Below are 19,621 nucleotides of genomic sequence, written 5' to 3'. Positions count from 1 at the left end.
GAGTAACCAAAGAAGATTTTAAAAGGCTCAAAGCCGTACAAAGTTAAACGAGTAGTATTCAGTAGAAGTATTGAAAAGCCTTGGCTTTTAGCAAAGTCGGCTGTGTAGTCTAGCAGGAGGCTGCCCACTTGAGTGCAGGGGCGTAACCCACTGTAGACTTGTACATGTGGTTTCGTATTTGCATTCGACTTTTATGGACCAAGCTGTTTGAAAATGTTCTTCGATTTTTTAAATATATATTCGTATTTTCCTCTGATGGGAATGATTACATGAGAGCGTTTAGTGTGTTTAGTCATACCTAACTCAGCATGGTGTCAGAGAGAGAGAGAGAGAGAGAAAGAGAGAGAGAGAGAGAGAGGGGGGGGGATCTTGTTTTAAGGTTAGTAAACCTTGTCCGCTCAAATTTCGAAAGTGATTAACGCGCACTGAATGTTCAACTTCCCCTAGCTGTTTGTTACTTCACCTTTTACTGTAAGAAATGTGCTAGGATATGCGTCTGTCTATATGTCTGTCTCACACTCTCCAGCTCTACTCTCTCTCTCTGCCTAAAAGATTACCAAGAGGGACGCTGGCATCGTCTTATATTATGTGTAGTTGAAACCTTCATCCCTGCAGAGACACGGAGAGATGGGCGACCGCACCTCCCCGGAGTTTGTACGATGGTATTCGACTCACTGGACCGTCAGGGTCTTGATCCCGAGCGCACTCCTTACGCTCGCCAAATAATTCGGGGTTGGCGGAAACGAACCTAATACATTTGAGTTCACCTTTTTTTTCATTCCACACTTTGGCGGAGGAATGCTAAAGAGTGACTTTATATCCCATTACCTATTACACTCAGAATTTCGACGATGAAATATCCGAAATGTGACTTTAAGTGAAAAGATGCTTTAAGGTTGCCTTCCGACACTCTCTCGGTCAGGACCGACCATGCACTCACAAGGATATTAGTACCGTAGCAAGTGGACGGAGAAGCGCACTGTCTCCAGGTAGACCCTCCAAACAGACTTCCATAGAACAAAACATAGCGAGGACGTACACTCGTAATAATGCATCACGATAAACTGGTTTCATTTTGAGTGTCAACTGAACAGCTGCATTTATCGGTTTAGTTTTTCCAATGCTGCCACGGGTATCACCCTGCGATCACCAACTCCAGCCGTGCGCTCACGGAGAGACACAAACGTGAGCACGATGTTTTGTTTAGGGATCACTGTTATTGGCGGCTGTTTGGGGACTTAAGGTTCAGATTGGTTTGGCTGGGGATGCCTGACTCCTTCGATATCCTGAAGAACCGGACAGACCCAGAGTCAGGGTACGGACAGGTAGAACGCGGACTGGCGGGTGAGGATGGAACGCGTCCGGCATGGGCAATAGCGGTTCTGGCGAGTGTGTTGATCTTCACTACGGTGGTGGACGTGCTCGGCAACCTGCTCGTGATCATTTCGGTATTCAGGAACCGAAAGCTGAGGAATTCTGGTAAGGTCCGGTGGCAACAAGATACATTTAAAAACATAAGCCTTTCAGTATATATGAATACTGAAGCACCCGTCCGATAGGTTCAGGTGTAGGCTATGTGGTTAGCCTATTTCATTCATTAACCCTGATCTGGTCGTGTGCTGTCACATCACAGTGTGTTGCTCTGAAATGATTATTTATTGAAAAGGGGGAAAACAATCAATCTCCATATGAACATTGTTGACCTACACACCATGTAAAGCCACTGTAAGTTAACCTTGAGAAGTGAGGTTAGTATACAACAATGTGTGTGTGTGTGTGTCTGTGTGCCTGTGCTTGAACATGTGTGTGTTGAAGCCCAGGGCTTCAGGTCTATTTCTGGTGTGTCAGCACCATTGAAACTGGTGAAAGTTAGTTCAAATGAGTTAATATCCGTGGGGGGATGTAAATGTAATTAAACTGTGTATGTGTGCGCGCACATGTGTGTAGGTATGTGTCTGTGTGCATTAGAGTTTGAAAATCTGTTAGCGCTCATGAATATGGATCAGGATATTATTTTAATGATCCCCAGGTGATTCGATGGGTTTGTGTAGCCCATAAACCAGTTGCAATACCGGCTTCCTACAGTAAGCGAGGGTGAGTTGTCACTCTGACACTCTTTGAAGCAAAGAAGTTGATTTGAGGCTGTTAAAGAAAAGTGTGTGTGTGTGTCACATGTAGATATGAAAGTGTGCGTTTGGGGTCTTCAAAGAGGAGCTCACTCTTTGACCAAGCTTCAGTGTACTTTAGAAAGCATCTCTTATTTTCTCGTTCTCTACACACACGTGTATCACCCTTATCCCTTCCAGACTCATCAGCCTGCGTGTGAAAGTAACAACGTGTGTGTGTGTGTGTGTGTGTGTGTGTGGCTGTGAGTGCTCAGAATAAAATGTGCCAGGTGACCCAGACATGGGGAGAGGTAGTGGGAGAGTGTTCACATGAAGGAGCAGGAACATTAAAAAGCTCCCAAAGCTGTTTTTCTCGGAGTCGCTATACGACACCTGACTCTGCAAGGTGGCACGCTCAGAGACGGAAGGAGGGATTAGGCCTGTTGAGGTAAAGAGAGAGGAAGAAAGTCAGAGATTGACATTGAGTTGGAGATGGCATTGGAGAGAGAGAGAGAGAGAGAGAGGTAAAAAAGATGAATGAATTGAAAATCTGATGCATGGATTACATTGATTTACATAATTCCATGGAGAGGAACATCCCTTTGTAAATTGCTTGGCCCTGTGCCATGTTCCACAGCCATTATCCATTTGCCATGTACAGAAGTCTTTTACTATTCCAACAGGACTCATACCACTGATCTATTTAGCATGAGGAGAGGTAGAGTGCACACAAGACATGCAGATCTGTATGCATGCACTCGTGGTCAAAAGTGTTTTTCTACAATGTGCGTGTGTGTCTCTGTGCCCGTCTTATGCCTTTAAACTCGCATTTTTTCTGTCTGCGCGCGTGATGGCGCCTTTCAACGTGCGTGTATTGTTTCTGTCTGCGCGCGTGCGTGCGTCACTGTGTAGGTACTGCTGCTTGCTGAGTGCTGCTGACTGTTTGCATCCCTCAGGGATGGTGTTATGAGTCTGGGTGGATCAGGAGCAGAGGTGGGGAGGAAGTGACAGCAGTAGACCTTGTGGTTCCTCTTTAGAGGGCATCGTAAACCCACAGCAGCCCTCTCTCTGTCCGTTCATCTCTTTCCCTCGCGCTCTGGTCCTCTCTCTCTCCCCCCTCCTCCCCCCACCATTTTCTCTCATGTCATGCTGGAAGGTTCTAGACAACTCTCTCTCTCGTTCCCTGCTGAGCAGGGGGAGCGAAGGACAGCCCTCTGTGAAAGAGAGAGAGAAAAGGCTCATCATGACCCCCCATGATGAGTGTCCCTGCCGGAGATATGGGAAGCAGCACTGCCATATGGAACTGCCATCAAACCCCTGTTTGGAGTGCAGCACAGTGGGAAATACGCTGTACGATTACACATGCATGTCAGCATGCACACCGCACAGATACACACGCACACACATTCATCTGCCGTCCATGGACATGTCTGATTGACCTATTTCAGCTGCCAAGCTAAGGATGAGTCCTTTTTTAGCCTTTTATTCCTTCTCAAATCCTCTTTCACAGCACTACTCTCTCCTATCTATTATACATGCATTGTGATAATTTGACGAGGCTTATATAACCGTCTCTAAAGACCCCCAAGGCCATGGTGGGCGATGAGGTGGTTGAAGCGAGGGATGGGTTGGAGGAGAAAAGAGAGAGAGAGCGAGTGTGACTGAAAGAAGAGAGTGAGAGCAGTGAGGGAAGTGAGGAGAGAAAGGACAGAAGTTGGATGAGAGGAAAACGGGGCGAGGTGTAGTTGTGGTGCTGCGCCAGTGTCGAAGTTGAACCGAGTTTGACGCGAGGGAGAGGCCGAAAAGGTTAAAGAACGGCGTGGGAGAGGAGGAAAAAGGGACGTGTGGGAATGAAGGAAGTGAGAGACAAGAGAAGGAAGAACATGAATGACTTTGGCCGCAACCACACAACACTGAGTTGACAAAGCTCGAAAAGTCCCACAGAAAGCATCCCCTCTCTCTTTTCCTTCACTTCGCTCTCCCTTCCGCTCCCTCGTACCATCTCTCTCTCCCTCGTTCTCCTCTCCCCCTCCCTCCTCTCGCTCCCTCTTCCTTCGAACTGCACCTGTTTAGGAGAGCGCGTACCCTTCAATGTGAACCGATTCAAGCACTTATGGTTGACATGTTCAGAAAAGTTGGATTCCCCCTCCCACGCACATTCCAAGCTTAACCACATTCACACCCCCGTTTTCAGCCGGGCCGTCTTAAAACGCTGTTAAACTTGAAGTCGACAAAGACATCAATACAGTAGCTATAGTGAAAAAGATGTACCGACTTGAGTCCCAGAACAGCCTTGCGTGACAGTAATTGTGTAAGTAGACTGTCCCGCTGCGAGCTGCCGTGTCCTCAGTTGTAAAAATAATGCATGACATGAGGTCAGGAAATGACTGCTCCAGTTGCTACGAGGCAAAGTCTCTTCACGCAAAGTACGGACATTAAGGATGTATGACAGAGAACTGCGGTCTGTTGTTTGCGTCGAACAAATCAAGGCTCAAGGTCTGTCCTTTCCGACCTGTCGACAAACGAGAGGTTTTGTGAAGTAGTTGAAAGAAAAACACATCCTTTTCCAAATGAGATATGTTTTTAGCACTAATTAGGCCTTCTCTACTTTTGAGCGAAAGGAGATCTTTTTGTAGATATGCAGTTACAACTTGAGTTTCTAATTTACATAAGAGAGATGGGAACATACTCTTAGAAGACACTTTGTGGAAACCAAGGCCACAGATTTTAAGGATTTGATTTGATTTCATACTCAGACAAATTTATGTGTGCTTTCTGAAGCCTCCACTGACATTGCTTGCATGCAAACAGCAAAGAAAGTAGAATTATATTGAAATTAGTGCCAATTCATGTATTTTCCAGCAGTTTGGAACTACTGTTGTGCTACTGTAGCAGGTGGTTGGCTTAGTATGATTGATGAAAATCAGAGGTGTTTTCTACCTTCAACATTCCGTCAAACCTTTCTTCTACAGCCATTGACTGAAATTACATCTCTGTATGGGCCCATTAGATCAAGTATCTGTATGGTACATAATAAAAAGAATACATACATTTGGTAATATTAAGTCAGGTTAACATACATAATTTATGCGACTGACTTAATTTTAATTTGAGTGTTTTGAATCCCATATTGTTTTCTGAAGGTATGTGCATGTGAGCTGTGAATCCCAGTCTGAAGGGAGAAATATCATCATTCTTAAATGTCACGAGTCAGAGCGCCCTGAGCCTCTTAAGGCCTTCGTTGTCGGCGCATTTGTCAACTAGAATTAATTACGACTTCTCCGGCAAGTTCCTCAGACGTCAGGCAAAATCAGATGGCAGCGACGATGGTGCCTTTTTACGTAAGACAGAGAAAGTCAGCCATAGGGGCTGAAACGGAGCAGAAAACCCCATGAAACATTTGTTTCGAGTAGCCAAGCAAATGAGCTGTCGTTCTGTTGCTCAGGTTCAACAAATTGGGACAGGCTCTGGGGGTGTTTTTGGTTTCATGCCGAACACGGAATAAAACCGAAACTTGTGTTATTCCCTCAGCATGCAGGCCACAAAGACTTGTGTTTATCTCCTGATGGGGATTAGCCGTGAAAGAGGACGCTTTCGTATGTTGTATTCTACGTCCATATATTTGATCATCACAATTCATGTGCATCTTTGAGTGTGTGTGTGTGTGTGCTCAGGTTTGTTCTTGGTGCCGTGAGCGGTGCGACACGCTTAGTGAGTCACGGACTGCAGAGTATTAGGACTCATTGACGCTCATCTCTCAACATGGCTGTGTTCGTTCCAGCTTGCATCGGCGGTACTGCATTGTGGCGCCATCTGTTTCCTTCCTGTTGATGTCTCGCCATGCCTACCCTAGAAACTTCTCTCTTCCCTCTCTCGCTTTTTTGAAGAGAACATCAGAATTGGCAATTCATGGGTGCAAACCATTAAGCCTGTCCATCACAGCTTTTCAATGGGTCCTTATGTTACTTACCGTACCCCCCCCCCCCCTCACACACACACACACACACACACACATAGCCTTCCTCAGAAATTATCCCTTGTCAACTCCAGAAACCCCTTTTAATCACCACACTTTGATGTACTGTGGTTCCTCTCATTTTACAGAAAAGAGCAATAGGAAAATAAGAGGGGGAAAGAGAGAGATGGAAAGAGTGAGAGAGAGGATGAGAGACAGAGAGAGAATGGGTGCAGGAAGGAGAGAGGGGGAGAGAAAGTGAGAGAGAGAAAGGGAGGGAGGGAGGGATGTAGAGAGCGTTTGAACTGCTAACACAGGGCATTTTAGCCAGGCCAGCGTTCTCTGTAAGAGTGCTTTGTCATGTCCTGTTTGAACATGCTCAAATGTTGACTGCACACCGACGTGTTCGAAGATGAAGAATCTCGTGAACTGTAGTGAGTCCTCCACAGCTGTGATCCTAAGAAGGATGAACACCCTGGAAAAGTGAAGAGTCTCCGTTTGCTCCACCTAGCAAAGTGATTTTACCTCATCTTTTGTTGTTGAAAGCACTTTTTCTCAGACTTATACTGTCACCTCTCTTTTCTCAATCTTGCTGGACTTGTCTCTGTCTCTTCCTCTCCCCGTCTGTCACGCACAGACACGAACACGCACACTAAGACACGTGCGTGCACAAACACACAACATACACACACACACACAAATACACACTGCGGTGCCAAACTGAATCATCTCGCCAGTTCATCATCCCCGATTCAGCTATAGTCTGGGCTGTGCTCAGTGAGCGCTAAGCTGTCCATTGGGACTTCCTGCAGTGCTGTTGAGCTAGCGGGAGGAGAGGCCCTCGTTAGCTGGTCGTAACATCTCTTCCGACACCCTGGCTGTTCGCCACGCACTGCGGGATACTCAACCCTTATCAATCGGACATCTCCATGACAAAGGCAGAGGCCAACCGAAATGGCGTTGCTCCAGTGCTTCCCCAACCCCCCCACCGGTCCACGATCCCCTGGAAGGATAAAGGTGAGGGCCATAAAAGCCCTATACATCGACACACTCCTCCTGCAACCCCTCCACCCTATCAATCATTCCTCCCTTATCCTTCCTGTATGCTCTTGCGTGGGGGATAACTGAAACATTCTGTCTGCATGCCCGGAAAGCTGCCAAGCTGAGGGGCTGTGCGTATGCCAGCGACCGTTCAGCCCCAAACTGAAACAGTAAACATAGGATTAGCGTGTCCCTGCGTCCAAAGCGTTCTGGTTGATAGCAGGAGTCCGACTTTTTCTATAGCGCCACTTTGTGGAAACATGAGAAATTCTGCAATTCCAGCATGAAGGAAGATTGCAGGGGCTGCATCTTGTGTTGAATTGTTACGTCCAGTTAGAGGTCACTACGTGGCGGTGTTAGAGCATTGTAGGATACACAGTACGAGCACAGTGATTCTATGGCCCGGTGTTTTTTCATTTAGCATACGCTTTTATCCAAAGCGACTTCCAAGAGAGAGCTTTACAAAGTGCATAGGTCACTGATAATAACAACAAGATAGCCCCAATGCATTGCGGGGAGCCAAAAACAAGAAGTACACATTGTGAACAAACAAAAAATAAGTGCTAAAGGGAAGAAACCATAAGAGCATGTGGTTAAGCAAGTTACAATTAAACAGCATGAATCTCTAAGTGCAAGTGTACCTGTAGGAAAGCAATAAAAATAGGATTAACTCAAACAGAATACAACAGTTTAAATCAGCTACCACTAACCAACAAGAGCAACAGTCTAAGCAAGAGTCATTGTGATCCTTGAGGAAACTAGCATTGGGTTCAGCAAACCATTCCTAAGTACCGTTGTACTCCCGGAACTCCCGGAAGTGTGTCTTGAGCCTTCTCTTGAAGGTGGAGAGACAGTCTGTGTCTCTGATGGAGGTGGGGAGTTGATTCCACCACTGGGGGGCCAGGCAGGAGAAGAGCATGTGTTGGGACCGGGCGGTCTTGAGCGGTGGGACCACCAGGCGGTTGTCTGAAGAAGACGTGGTGGCGGGTGGGGGTGTAAGGCTGCAGGACAGACTTGATGTAGTCGGGTGCAGTCCCGTTCACTGCTCGGAAGGTCAGTACCAGGGTCTTGAATCTGATGCGGGCCGTTACGGGTAGCCAGTGGAGGGAGATGAGGAGCGGGGTAACGTGGGAGCGTCTGGGTAGATTATAGACCACCTTCTTCAACCTAGAGGCTTATTAGAGTTTTAGTTTGTTGCCTCATCAGTGGGTTCCGGTTATTCGTCTGCTTTCGTGCCTCTCTTGAACTGTCTAAGAGGAGAGGACAGCTGCGCCTTGACACTGCGCTATTTTCTTTCTTTCTGTCTCTGTCTTTCTGTCTCTTTGAAAAGAGGGGGATAGAGTGAGACAGACTGGGAGGGAGGGAAGCCAGATAGATTGCATTAGTGCATTCGCAACACACTGGAGAATTACATACTGGCAGACTATATACTTGGCACCAAGAACCATGAAACAGGCCAGCATGCAGGCAGACAGGCTAGTTCAGCACCATGGACAAGGCCTGCCCACTGACAGGTTCAGCACCATGGACAAAGCCGGCTCACTGAAAGGTTTGGCACCATGGCAGAACGTAACAGCTGGACTGAACTGTGTATTCTATCCTTGCCCAAATACCCTTGTTAGTGTGAGATGTAGTTATTGCCCCATCTCATTGTTTGCGGGTGTGTGTTAGTGCGTGTTTACGGGGCCAAGGAAAGGGGTCATCCACCATAGTTTGAATCCGCACCGTGGTCTGCTACACTCTCTAGCTAATAGAGACTGTATACCGTGTTCACAACAGTCTTGCTGAGTTAAGGGCCGGAGGTCAACTCGGGTGGTCAACTTCGACTCTTCAAACTTTTTTATGTTATTGCTTTCCTAACTAAGTGCTACTCGCTTTCTCATTAAAACAGGTCTTCCACTTCTGCGTACAGACAATTCCCCCCCCAAATTACTCCTCGTTTTTTCGTTGTAATTAATGACTTCATTATGGGACTGGTGTTTAAATCAAAGGATGAATAAATCAAGGACAACACAACGGAATACGTATTAATCCAGTGTGAGCAGTTACAAATGAGGATTACCTTGCAGTGATTAGAATGAGACGATTTTGCGCCTTTTGAGACGGTTTGTCAAGCGCTCGTCGGTTTTCCATACTGTACGTCTGTTTTCCCTTTCCTGTTGCAGTGCGTCGGTTGACACGAGAGGAATAGGAAACAAATGCAGAGTAATTTAGTTACCAGATGTCAATTTGATGAACATCTTACTATAGATTTTTGCCGCCGGATATTTTTCCCTGGCATTATCACGGCCATTTACAGTCCGGAACATACTGTACAGGCTTGGAAAACCCATGCATTTTAAATGGGCACATACACCACAAATAAGCGTTTGAACCTTCCGCAATTGTGGTTTTCTGTGTCTGTGCATGTGCGCATGTTCAAATGAATGGGAACACAACAACAAGCTTTTACATATTCATACAAGAAAACGGTCTACCCCAGAATCTGCAAATAGGTTCATCATGCCATGTTCCAATCCAGAAAGTTGTATACTTTTATACACACACTCACTTTTCTGCTTTCCATCCATCTAGTAAAGTAGTTCTTACCTCCGGTGAAGGTGAAGGTAAACAGCTGGAATGAACATGCCAGTAGAAAAAGTTTACGACACCATTTGCTGACAGTCCGACTTTATTATAAACATTTTTCTCTTTAACAACTTGCTACTTAAATTATAGTCTGTTTAACCCTAGATCTTGGCTGTCACAGTCTTTATGTTACCCATAAAACCAATACCATTAGAGGATATAACACACGCACACAAACAAACACTGTTCAGTCACCCCAGTCCAGACCCAATGCAGTTCTTTTTCAGCCTTGTATCCTGTGCAGCGGGGCCGACATAACCCTGTCTTCTGCCTCCTGTCTGGTTAGACCCTTCCGTACGGTTCAAGTCTGATACGGTACCAATCCATGACCTCCAGCAGAGCGTCATAGCTTAGCCTTTTTACTTTTACTGGGGGGAAATGTACCTGTACTTACTGTAAGTCACTCTGGATAAGAGCGTCTGCTAAATGACTAAATGTAAATGTAAACTGCCGGGAACTGAGAGTTACGGTAAAGTTAGTTAGTTAGATGCTGTCTGTCTTTGACAGTCTGCTAAGGCCCATAAAACAGATGGAAGGGTGGACTGGACACGGGCAGACGAAGGAGGAGGAGAAAAGCAGCGGGCGTCCTACGTCACTGTTCTTTTAGATGAGCAGATAGATGAGGGAAATTAGCTGAGGATGAAAGTCTGGAAGAGAGAGAGCTTCTACTGCCATGCCTGGTGGTCTTGTCATTCTGGTCGAGCAGGAATGACTGCTCTCAACACTTTTCTAGATTAGTCCTTAAATTCAGATGGCAGACTCCCAACATTGTAAGTATTTGTTTATCCAGTTTGGGGTGGCCAGTTGACCTTTTCCTGTGAAACACTTTGGTACAGTTTATGTTGTGTTCTGTTTATGTGTGCGTTTCATTTGAACCCAGTCAGTCAGTTCTCTGGTAAACCCCAATTTCAGGGACCTGGGGCCTCATTTATCAAATGTGTGTAGTTCAAGTTCAAGTCTTTTATTTGTCAGGTACACAGAACAACACAACCACCTGGCATAACATGTCATATAAGTTCACAGAACATAATTTACATCTATGCTGAGTTTAAATAAGTGTAACTTCCCAAATATACAGATAGCAATAAATAATCGACTATACTAACCCTAATACTAAAACTTCCTAAATACAGAAATAACAATAAATAATACACTATACTAACCCTAAATGCACATAATACCTATTACAACCCTATAACCTATACTAACCTAAGTGGAGTACAGTACAATAGTGCAAAATTGCAGATCTATGCCAATGACCATACAGGAGCCTGATGGCAAAGTACAGTGAGGTACAGTAGTGCAAGGTTACTGATAGTGCAACCAGTACTGAAAGTGACAGTGTATAAGTGACTTGTGTGCAGTGAATCAATGTCCATATCAGTGTCCATTCAGGCCTGATGGCCCTTGGGTAGAAACTGTTGTCTGGTCTGCGTGTGCGCGACCGGATGCTGCCAGAAGGCAACCGGGTAGAAAGACTGAAGGATGGGTGGTGACAGTCTCTTCGAATCCAGCCAGCTGTCCTGAGGCAACGTGTGTGGTAGGTGTCCTGTAGGGCTGGGAGCTTCCTGCCGATGATGAACTCAGCAGAACGGACCACACTTTGTAGGGCCTTGCGATCCCGGTCTGTGCAGCTCCCATACCACACTGAAAATACAACCAGTCAGAATGCTCTCTATAGTGCATCTGTAGAAGTGTAAAAGCGAAATGCTTGAATTATTCATTTCAATCTTATAGGCTACATAGAGTTCCCGTGTTCGCGATGCAATTGCCTTGTTTTACCACTTGGAATTGTTCCTAGTCAGCTACGCATAGTATTAACCATTCTTAGATTGACGCACCCCTCCAAGAAATCTCTTGTCACGATAAATTGCAACTTTTGCGTGGATCCATTCATACGCATGGTTTACACACATATTAGAGCGTACGAACGGTCGATAAATGCGGCCCCTGGTCTCTCTCTATCATTCTCTTGACATTGATTTCACTCATTCACCTGTGTTTCTCTGGTCTCACCTTAACACAATATATGTTCCCTTGTCCATGGACACATCATAACCCCTCAAACCCACAGGGTCTTTTTCTTCCCAGCAAAAAGGAATCTAAATGCAAACAAAGTCAGTCGCCGTGGCAATCTTTCCACGGTATCTGTACCTCGCCAAGGTGTGTCTCAACGGCAGCTTTGGGCTTCATTCCTGATTTGTGTAATGTGATTACAATATGTGTTTAGAATTCCAAACTCTTCATTATGAGAAAATGTCATTCTAATGTTACTAATCCATGGCTTATTGAACAGATGACTCTGGTGTAGTACAGGCGTGATGTGTGTGTGCACACCTTCCTGCTTGATCACAGATGTTCATCTTTCGTTTCTTGCCCTGTGAAATATAGCGGCAACGTTTATCAGGCTTACAGCTGAACGGTAGAGGACTCCAGTAAGTGTGTCATGTGACCCCCTGCCAAATCTATCCAAATCTGTCCAAAAACACAAGCACACAATACTTTCTCACGTTTCCGTGTTTTGCGTTTCCGGCAGAGTAGCTCACTTGTGTGTGTGTGTGTATGTGTGTGTGTGTGTGTGTATGTCCCGCCACTGGCTGAGTGACACTTCTTATCAACAGGCCGTCTCAATCAGCCGCAGCTTAAAGACCGCATGTGTGCGCATGCACGTCTGGCTAAGAGTGCCCTTCCAATATAGGTCTTACAGTAATCCCCAGAACATGTTAGAGAGAGAGAGAGAGAGAGAGAACATGAATGAGAGAGAGCGAGATTGAGAGAACGAGAGAGAGAGAGCGAGAACGAGAGAGAGAACGAAAGAAAGAAAGAGAGCTTGGATGTCTACAAATGAGTGACTGTGATCGTGGGTGAGACAGAAATTGGGTTGTGCTCTCCCACACGGCAATCAGCCCAAAAAGCACTCGTTCACATGGGTCTGGCGTGGAATATTATTTCACAGGGAATACATTAATTGCGGCTTTGAGTTTTATCAGTGTGTGCGTGCATTATCATTAAGCGGAGGGTAGAGATGGTGTATGCAAGAGATAGCTAGGGAAGGTGAAACTTTGGGATGAAGATGGATGGCGTGATAAAAGCTGTGTAAATCAAATGCAGTCCCGGTTTCATTAAGTAGAGAAAATGGCACACGTGCACACACACACACACACGCACAAAAAAAGACTATGGCCTCGGCGCCAGTACAATTGTCTCAGTCATTGTTCAGGGGAAGCTTGATGACGATAGGAAAGAAGTTGTACAGTGGAGAGGTTACGAAATGCCACTCTTTTGCTTTACTCACTTTTTCAGAAGGCGTGCGTGTCCTCCAATGTATATGCAAATGCATTCTGTGGGAGCGTGGGTGTGTGACTGTCTAGCAGAGATGTCAAGGGGAGTTAACTGATGAGAAAGGGCATTTTCCGGTGAACTGGACTCATTTGCCATGATTGTAACCCCTCGACATTCACCTGGTGCCGTTGCACAGACTGTATGTGGCTCCATGTAAGACAAGTTACTGTTGAACTGAATAGGGGTCATTAGGACATTTCTGGTACGTTGAGAAAGCTTTTTTTCCCTCTATTTCTTTGTCTTCCGTCTGACCTTTGCTGTATCCCTTTCTATCTCCTCAGGTAATGTGTTTGTGGTTAGCCTGGCGTTTGCAGACCTGGTGGTGGCTTTCTACCCCTACCCCCTAGTCCTCTATGCGATCTTTCACGACGAATGGTCCCTCGGCGACACGCAGTGCATGGTGAGACATTTTCCCGCCGTGTTTACGCATTGAAAACTGAAAAAGGAGGAGAAAAAGGATCAGATATTCATTCTCCTGCTCTTTTCTCTTCTTCTTTCATCCTGTTCTTTGGCTTAAATCTCTTCTCCCGCCGCCCTCTTGTTTACACAATTCCATCCCCCTGTCCTCTCACCCCACCCACTCCAACCACCCCAATACACACACGCACATACATATACACACATACACACACACACACAAACAACCACACACACACATAACACACCAACACATAATACACACACACACACCCACACACGTACATACATGTAGGTGAGTGGCTTTCTCATGGGTCTCAGCGTGATTGGCTCCATCTTCAACATCACGGGCATCGCCGTGAACCGCTACTGCTACATCTGCCACTCCTTCTCCTACCACCGCCTATACAGCCTCCGCAACACGCTGCTCTTCGTCGCCCTAATCTGGCTGCTCACCGTCCTGGCCATCCTCCCCAACCTGTTTGTGGGCTCCCTGCGCTATGACCCCAGGGTCTACTCCTGTACTTTTGCCCAGAACGTCAGCAGCTCCTACACTGTGGCCGTGGTGGTGATTCACTTCCTGGTCCCCATTGCCGTGGTGACCTTCTGCTACCTACGAATATGGGTGCTGGTCATCCAGGTGGGTGTGTTCCTGGTTTGCTGCCTTGGGATCTGTGTTGTCATTTGTTGAGATGTGTCTCATGATGACGTGAGACTACCTGGATTGCTTGGGAGTTGAGATTGCTAACTCTTTGTCTGTGTCTCACGTAGGTGCGGAGAAAAGTGAAGACCAACGAGGGCCCCCGCCTTAAACCGAGTGACATGCGGAACTTTGTCACAATGTTTGTGGTCTTCGTCCTATTCGCCATCTGCTGGGCTCCACTCAACCTGATTGGCTTGGCTGTAGCCATAGACCCGCCCCGTCTGGCTCCTCGCATCCCTGAGTGGCTGTTTGTGGTCAGCTACTTCATGGCTTACTTCAACAGCTGCCTGAATGCCATCATCTATGGCCTCCTCAACAGAAACTTCCGGAACGAGTACAAGCGCATTATCACGTCCGTCTGGGTGTCGCGTCTGCTGTACACAGAGACGTCACGGGCCGCCACAGATGCCGGTAGGAGCAGACCGTCCCCGGGGCAGCAGTTTAACAACAACGAGTCATTCAAAGACCTGAAAGACAGAAGTCTGAAATCTTAGCTTGAACAGACCCTCTTTCTGGTAACTGTGGCTGGCATCTCCTTTGGTATAGCATTGAATGTTACTGTACGTAAGACACACTCCGAACTGTGACCTGTACTGTCCATTCTTTTGTAATAGGCTGCCTGCCTTTGTCTTGTGGTGATGTTAATTTGAACTTGTGAGGCAAAGGTTCTGATGAAGGTTTACCATATCTTTAAGGAGCACTTTTCTTGAAAACAAATTGTTTTCCGTCAATTTTCTCTACGTATTGAATGATGTAAAAGCACTGTTGGTGGGTAATGACTTGATACAGTAAATATAGCTGTTTTGGTCCCATTCCCCCCCCCCCCCCCCCCCCCTTGGAAAGTGAGAACATTTTAATTATCTTATTAGAATACCATTTGCATGCATACCACGCTCTTTGAAGATTGAAAATAAATTCAGTACTAACCCACCAAAACCTTATATTTTTTACATCAATTGATTTAATTGTATCAGTAGGTAATCATCAAAAAACTTGTTTGGGCAAAGTGCTCCTTGAACCTCAGAACTCAGGGTGCCTGTGAAACTTTTTCTTCTTAATCCATGCCAGAAAAAGTACAATACACAATAAAAAAAAGAAGGGAATTTAATACATTTTACTCTGTTTTCAGTATATTCTCTTTTTGTATATTTGCTTGAGTTAAAATAGGGTTTTATTATGCTTATAAGTCCGTAGGTTGTCATGTTAATTTAGCAATGTATAGAATAGATCTATGGAATATAGAGTATATGGTTGTGATAATGAACTTAGAAATGTATGTGACTTATTTCATAATATTAATACTATAAAAAACAATGCCTTACACCCATGAAAATAACAACAATAACAATTTACAGTGTTTATTAGTAAGTTGAACTTAGTACAAACTCAAAGTGCCAAATCCTCACCTCGGAACCAAAACATCAAAGTGTTTATGCCAAAATGTTTTATTTTTAATGACTTGACACTTTGGGTCAGTGTGTCTTGATCTGTGAGGCTACAAATTCCTTGTAAAAAAAGCACAACAGATGAAGACTGATATTTTCGCCTCAAACTGCCTCTTAGAAACATACTACACATTTTGCATACTCAAACTATGCTGATTGGCAGAGTGACTACAGACATGGATGGGGAGAAAATCCTATTCAGAAGCTTCAGAAGCTCAGTATGAAGCTTTAAAATGAAAATGCAGTATTTGTATGATGGGCTGGGAAGGATAGCTCTGCTGAGTCACTACCCAGCTTCCATCCTGGTAAATGTCAAGCATGGACACGAGAGACTATATTGTGTCCCAGGGAACAGGCAACAGTGAACTTGCATGCCAGTGTTTTCTCTTCTGTTTATGATGAACCACATTTTGGGAGCAAAAAAGAGGGGAACAAAGGGATGAGTGCGGATCGAGATCCTGGTAGTGTGAATGAAAAGAGCCGGAGGAATGTAACGGCATGTATTTGACATTTAGCTACCAAGCTAATTCAACAGGGGAGTGCGGCACCCGGGCTTGTACAGAGATGTTTTGTTTGCGCAACAAGAAAAAGTGTTATGTGTTTACGTTTTCTTCAGAGCCTCAACACCTGATTGAACAAATAAAAATCAACATGATCGTTACCTTGTCTGATGTTGTTGAAGGAACATTGGGGTTGGTGAAACGTTATTGAGAGCAGTTCACGTCGGTTGAACCAAAGCTGAAATCGTGCATTTAATCTGTCCATGCCATTTGGGGTAGCTGAATTTTACAGCACAGCAATCACATTGTACGAACATAATGAAAATAAATTGCACCGCAGATCACAATCAGCATTCAGATGCTTTCCTAAGAATATGAAGAAAACAATGCGGCCAATATGTTAATGAAGATGGTGCTTCTCAGTTTGTTATTGCTTAATATCCCACCAAAAGAAAACAGACTGGGATAAGAATGGCCTTCTACAAAATGTAACTATTGAGTAAATGCCTCTACTTCTTGAGCAGACTGAAGAAGTTTGGTATGGATGGTCATCCTCACTAACCTTTACAGATGCATGACATAAAATAAAACATTTTACAGATGTTTATTTTAGAGAGCATTCTGACTGGTTGCATCACATTATGGGAGCTGCACAGACAGAGACCTCAAGGCCCTACGTAGTGTGGTCCGGTCTGCTGAGTTCATCATCAGCAGGAAGCTCCCAGCCCTGCAGGACACCTACCACACATGATGCCTCAGGAAAGCAGGCAGGAGACTGTTACCACCCATCCTTCAGTCTCTTCATTCCGTTGCCTCCTGGCAGGCGCTACCGTAGCATTCGGTCTCGCACTAGCAGACTGGACAATAGTTTTTATCCAAGGGTCATCAGGCTTCTAAATGGACACTGATATGGACATTGATACATTTCTCACTAGTCACTTTACACACTGTCACTTTCAGTTCATTATTGCACTATTGCACGAACTTACCCCACTTGTCTTTGGTTAGTATAGGTCTTGTCTTATGTTAGTTAGGTCTATAAGGTTAGTATAGGTCATTATGTGTCTAAGTATATTGTATTGTATATTGCATACTATTTTGTATATTGAGTATTGAAAGTTTATTATTATTTTATTTCTATTCTATTTTGGCTTATCATAGATGTAATCTATGTTCTTAGTATATGTTATGTTGTGCCAGGTTGCTAGCGTTGTCTTGTCCCAAGAATTTCAGTGTCCAGGCTGACCTTGTGTTGTTCTGTGCACCTGACAATAAAAAAATTGAAACTTGAATCGGATATATTAGCTCTTTTGAAATTACATTAAAGTGCCATAGTACCCAGCTATGCATGTACTGTATAAAAGAGGTTTCCTCACAAGTCACAAAGTTAGAACCAATAAAACATTAAACGTCTTTGAATCTAATGCTGTAAAATACGGAGCGCCTAAAGGGACATGGAGAGAACAAATAAATTATGTTGCGCACAAGTAACTATCTGGGGTCTCATTTATAAAGCTTGCGTACGCACAAAACGGGGCTGAAAATGTGCGTTTGCCACTTTCCACACAAAGGCTGTGATTTATAAAAAACAAACTTGACGGGAGACTGTGCGGTCCTCCACGCAAACTCTGACCCTCCCGTAGGCCTACGCACATTTTGGAGACAGTGGGAATTGGCAACGCAGATGACCGTACTGTAGTCAGACTGTAGAAAGTAAATGTGGGAAGAACAATTACTCTTAATATTTAGGCTATACATTTTTTGGACTCCATTTCATCATTATCATGAAGATTACACCCAGCAGTTTAATTTGCGCTTATACTGAGGGGTAATTGTTCCATAAACACCTTGTACAATCCAACTCAAATTTTAAATCAAAATTCAGCACTGTTTCACCATCAGATTATCCACTACGGGAGTGCAGGAGGGGAAGATGCCTTGACTGCATGGAATACAGGATAACATCACATATCCTACCTTTACATAACTGCAAAACACAGTGTAGCCTATAACTAAATATATTTCTTTAATACTGTGCATATGTCATCATATTATCATATCATTAACACGGCTGCGGCCATCAAAAGCCCCCTTAGGCTGCCCGACCTGATTGATTCAGTGGGTAGAGCTTTTGGAGCTCTGACTGTGAATTTACAGCGCAATATGGATTACAACGGGGATACGTTTGCGGCTCTGCAAAGGAAGATTGAAGTATTTGGAGACCTTCCTGAAGGGTGGACGTGAAAATTGAGTCGCGGCTACTCATCAAAACAACTACCCCAATCTTATCTACGTAACCAGCACAGGCCTTGGCCTTGGCCGTTGCTGGAAAACAACTCCCCTGGAGAGCGCTGAAGCGAGACTATCTTGCTCTTCCCTCCCCTCCCCCCCTCCCCCCCCCCCCCCCCCTCCCTACCAACATCTGTGGTTTGGTCTCTACCCGGGTCATGACCAAGGATGTCTCCTTGCCAACACAATGTGGATAGGGAGACTCGGACTGATTGTGGCCTAGGTCGAGGGCGCCAACCCAGACCTACTCACACATGAACTTTCACCTGCTACAGATACCACCACCCCCCCATCCCCATCCAAAGCCTTTGACTGCTTGTTTCCCCTGGGTGGCTGGCGGGTCTGTGTCCAGCGCCTACCATGGCTGCAGGTCCAGATGCTGCTTGTCTACCCCCCCCCACTCCCCGTTGCAAGTGTCTTGTAAATGTTGTTGGGCTTATGTGTAGAGGTTTTTGCCTGTTCCCACACTGTACTCCTCTAGGAGCATTGTCTGGGGGCTGCCTTTTTCTCTCCTCCTCTCTCCTCATGTTATGCTTTGTAACCTTTCTAGTTGGCGTCGAAAATGGCTCTCCTGCCAAAGTAAATTCCTTGTCTGGTTATGGTTAAAAACAGGCGTGTTCAGGGCGGGGTAAAATGCTGATTCACGTACGCACACTTGTGGGTAATCTGTGATTTATAAAGGGAACATTGCTTACAGGTGGGCCAACGCACGTTTTTTGGGGGGCGTATGCCATTTTAGGCTTTTGGGCGTACGTACATTTTTTGTAAGAATCCTACGCAGAGTTTTATAAATGAGACCCCTGATCCAGACGGGTGTATCCCTTGCGCCAAAACAGACGACACAACTTCAAAATTCGTTTTAAACGACTTTCCGAGATAATATAGTGGTGACGACTCGAAAGCAAACTTTTAATGTACTTATAAGTCCAAGGTTGCTACAGCTATATACAGCTCAACTAAGCCTTTCTGTCATTTCCACGCATGAAAACAGCAGATCTAATGCACGCTTCTATGCATGCGGTATCTGGCATCTGGTGGTTTCTCGTGCGCACCAGAATTGTTTTTCCATGTCCCATAGGGGCTCCGTAGTAAAATGATGGGCATAGTTAGATATTGTGTGTCTTGAAAAGGACCATGGACAATACCCTATTGGACTTTTAAGGGGGTAATTGACTGATTTCATAGAGTATTTCACA

At 45.1% G+C, this 19,621-nt stretch overlaps 1 protein-coding gene across 1 annotated transcript; it reads left to right on the top strand.

Moving 5' to 3' along the window:
- Window positions 1-1,265: 1,265 nt before the first annotated feature.
- On the top strand, window positions 1,266-14,685 carry LOC146288438 (melatonin receptor type 1B-B-like). Its single transcript, XM_084697556.1, has 4 exons — window positions 1,266-1,479; window positions 13,353-13,471; window positions 13,784-14,128; window positions 14,260-14,685. The coding sequence occupies exons 1-4, from the start codon at window positions 1,266-1,268 to the stop codon at window positions 14,683-14,685; spliced, it is 1,104 nt and encodes a 367-aa protein (XP_084553682.1).
- Window positions 14,686-19,621: the final 4,936 nt, after the last annotated feature.

Source organism: Hypomesus nipponensis, chromosome 5 (genome assembly GCF_054491055.1).
Source record: "Hypomesus nipponensis isolate SF chromosome 5, ASM5449105v1, whole genome shotgun sequence".
NCBI classification, from domain to species: Eukaryota; Metazoa; Chordata; class Actinopteri; order Osmeriformes; family Osmeridae; genus Hypomesus; species Hypomesus nipponensis.
This window is presented reverse-complemented; position numbering and strand designations above follow the sequence as displayed.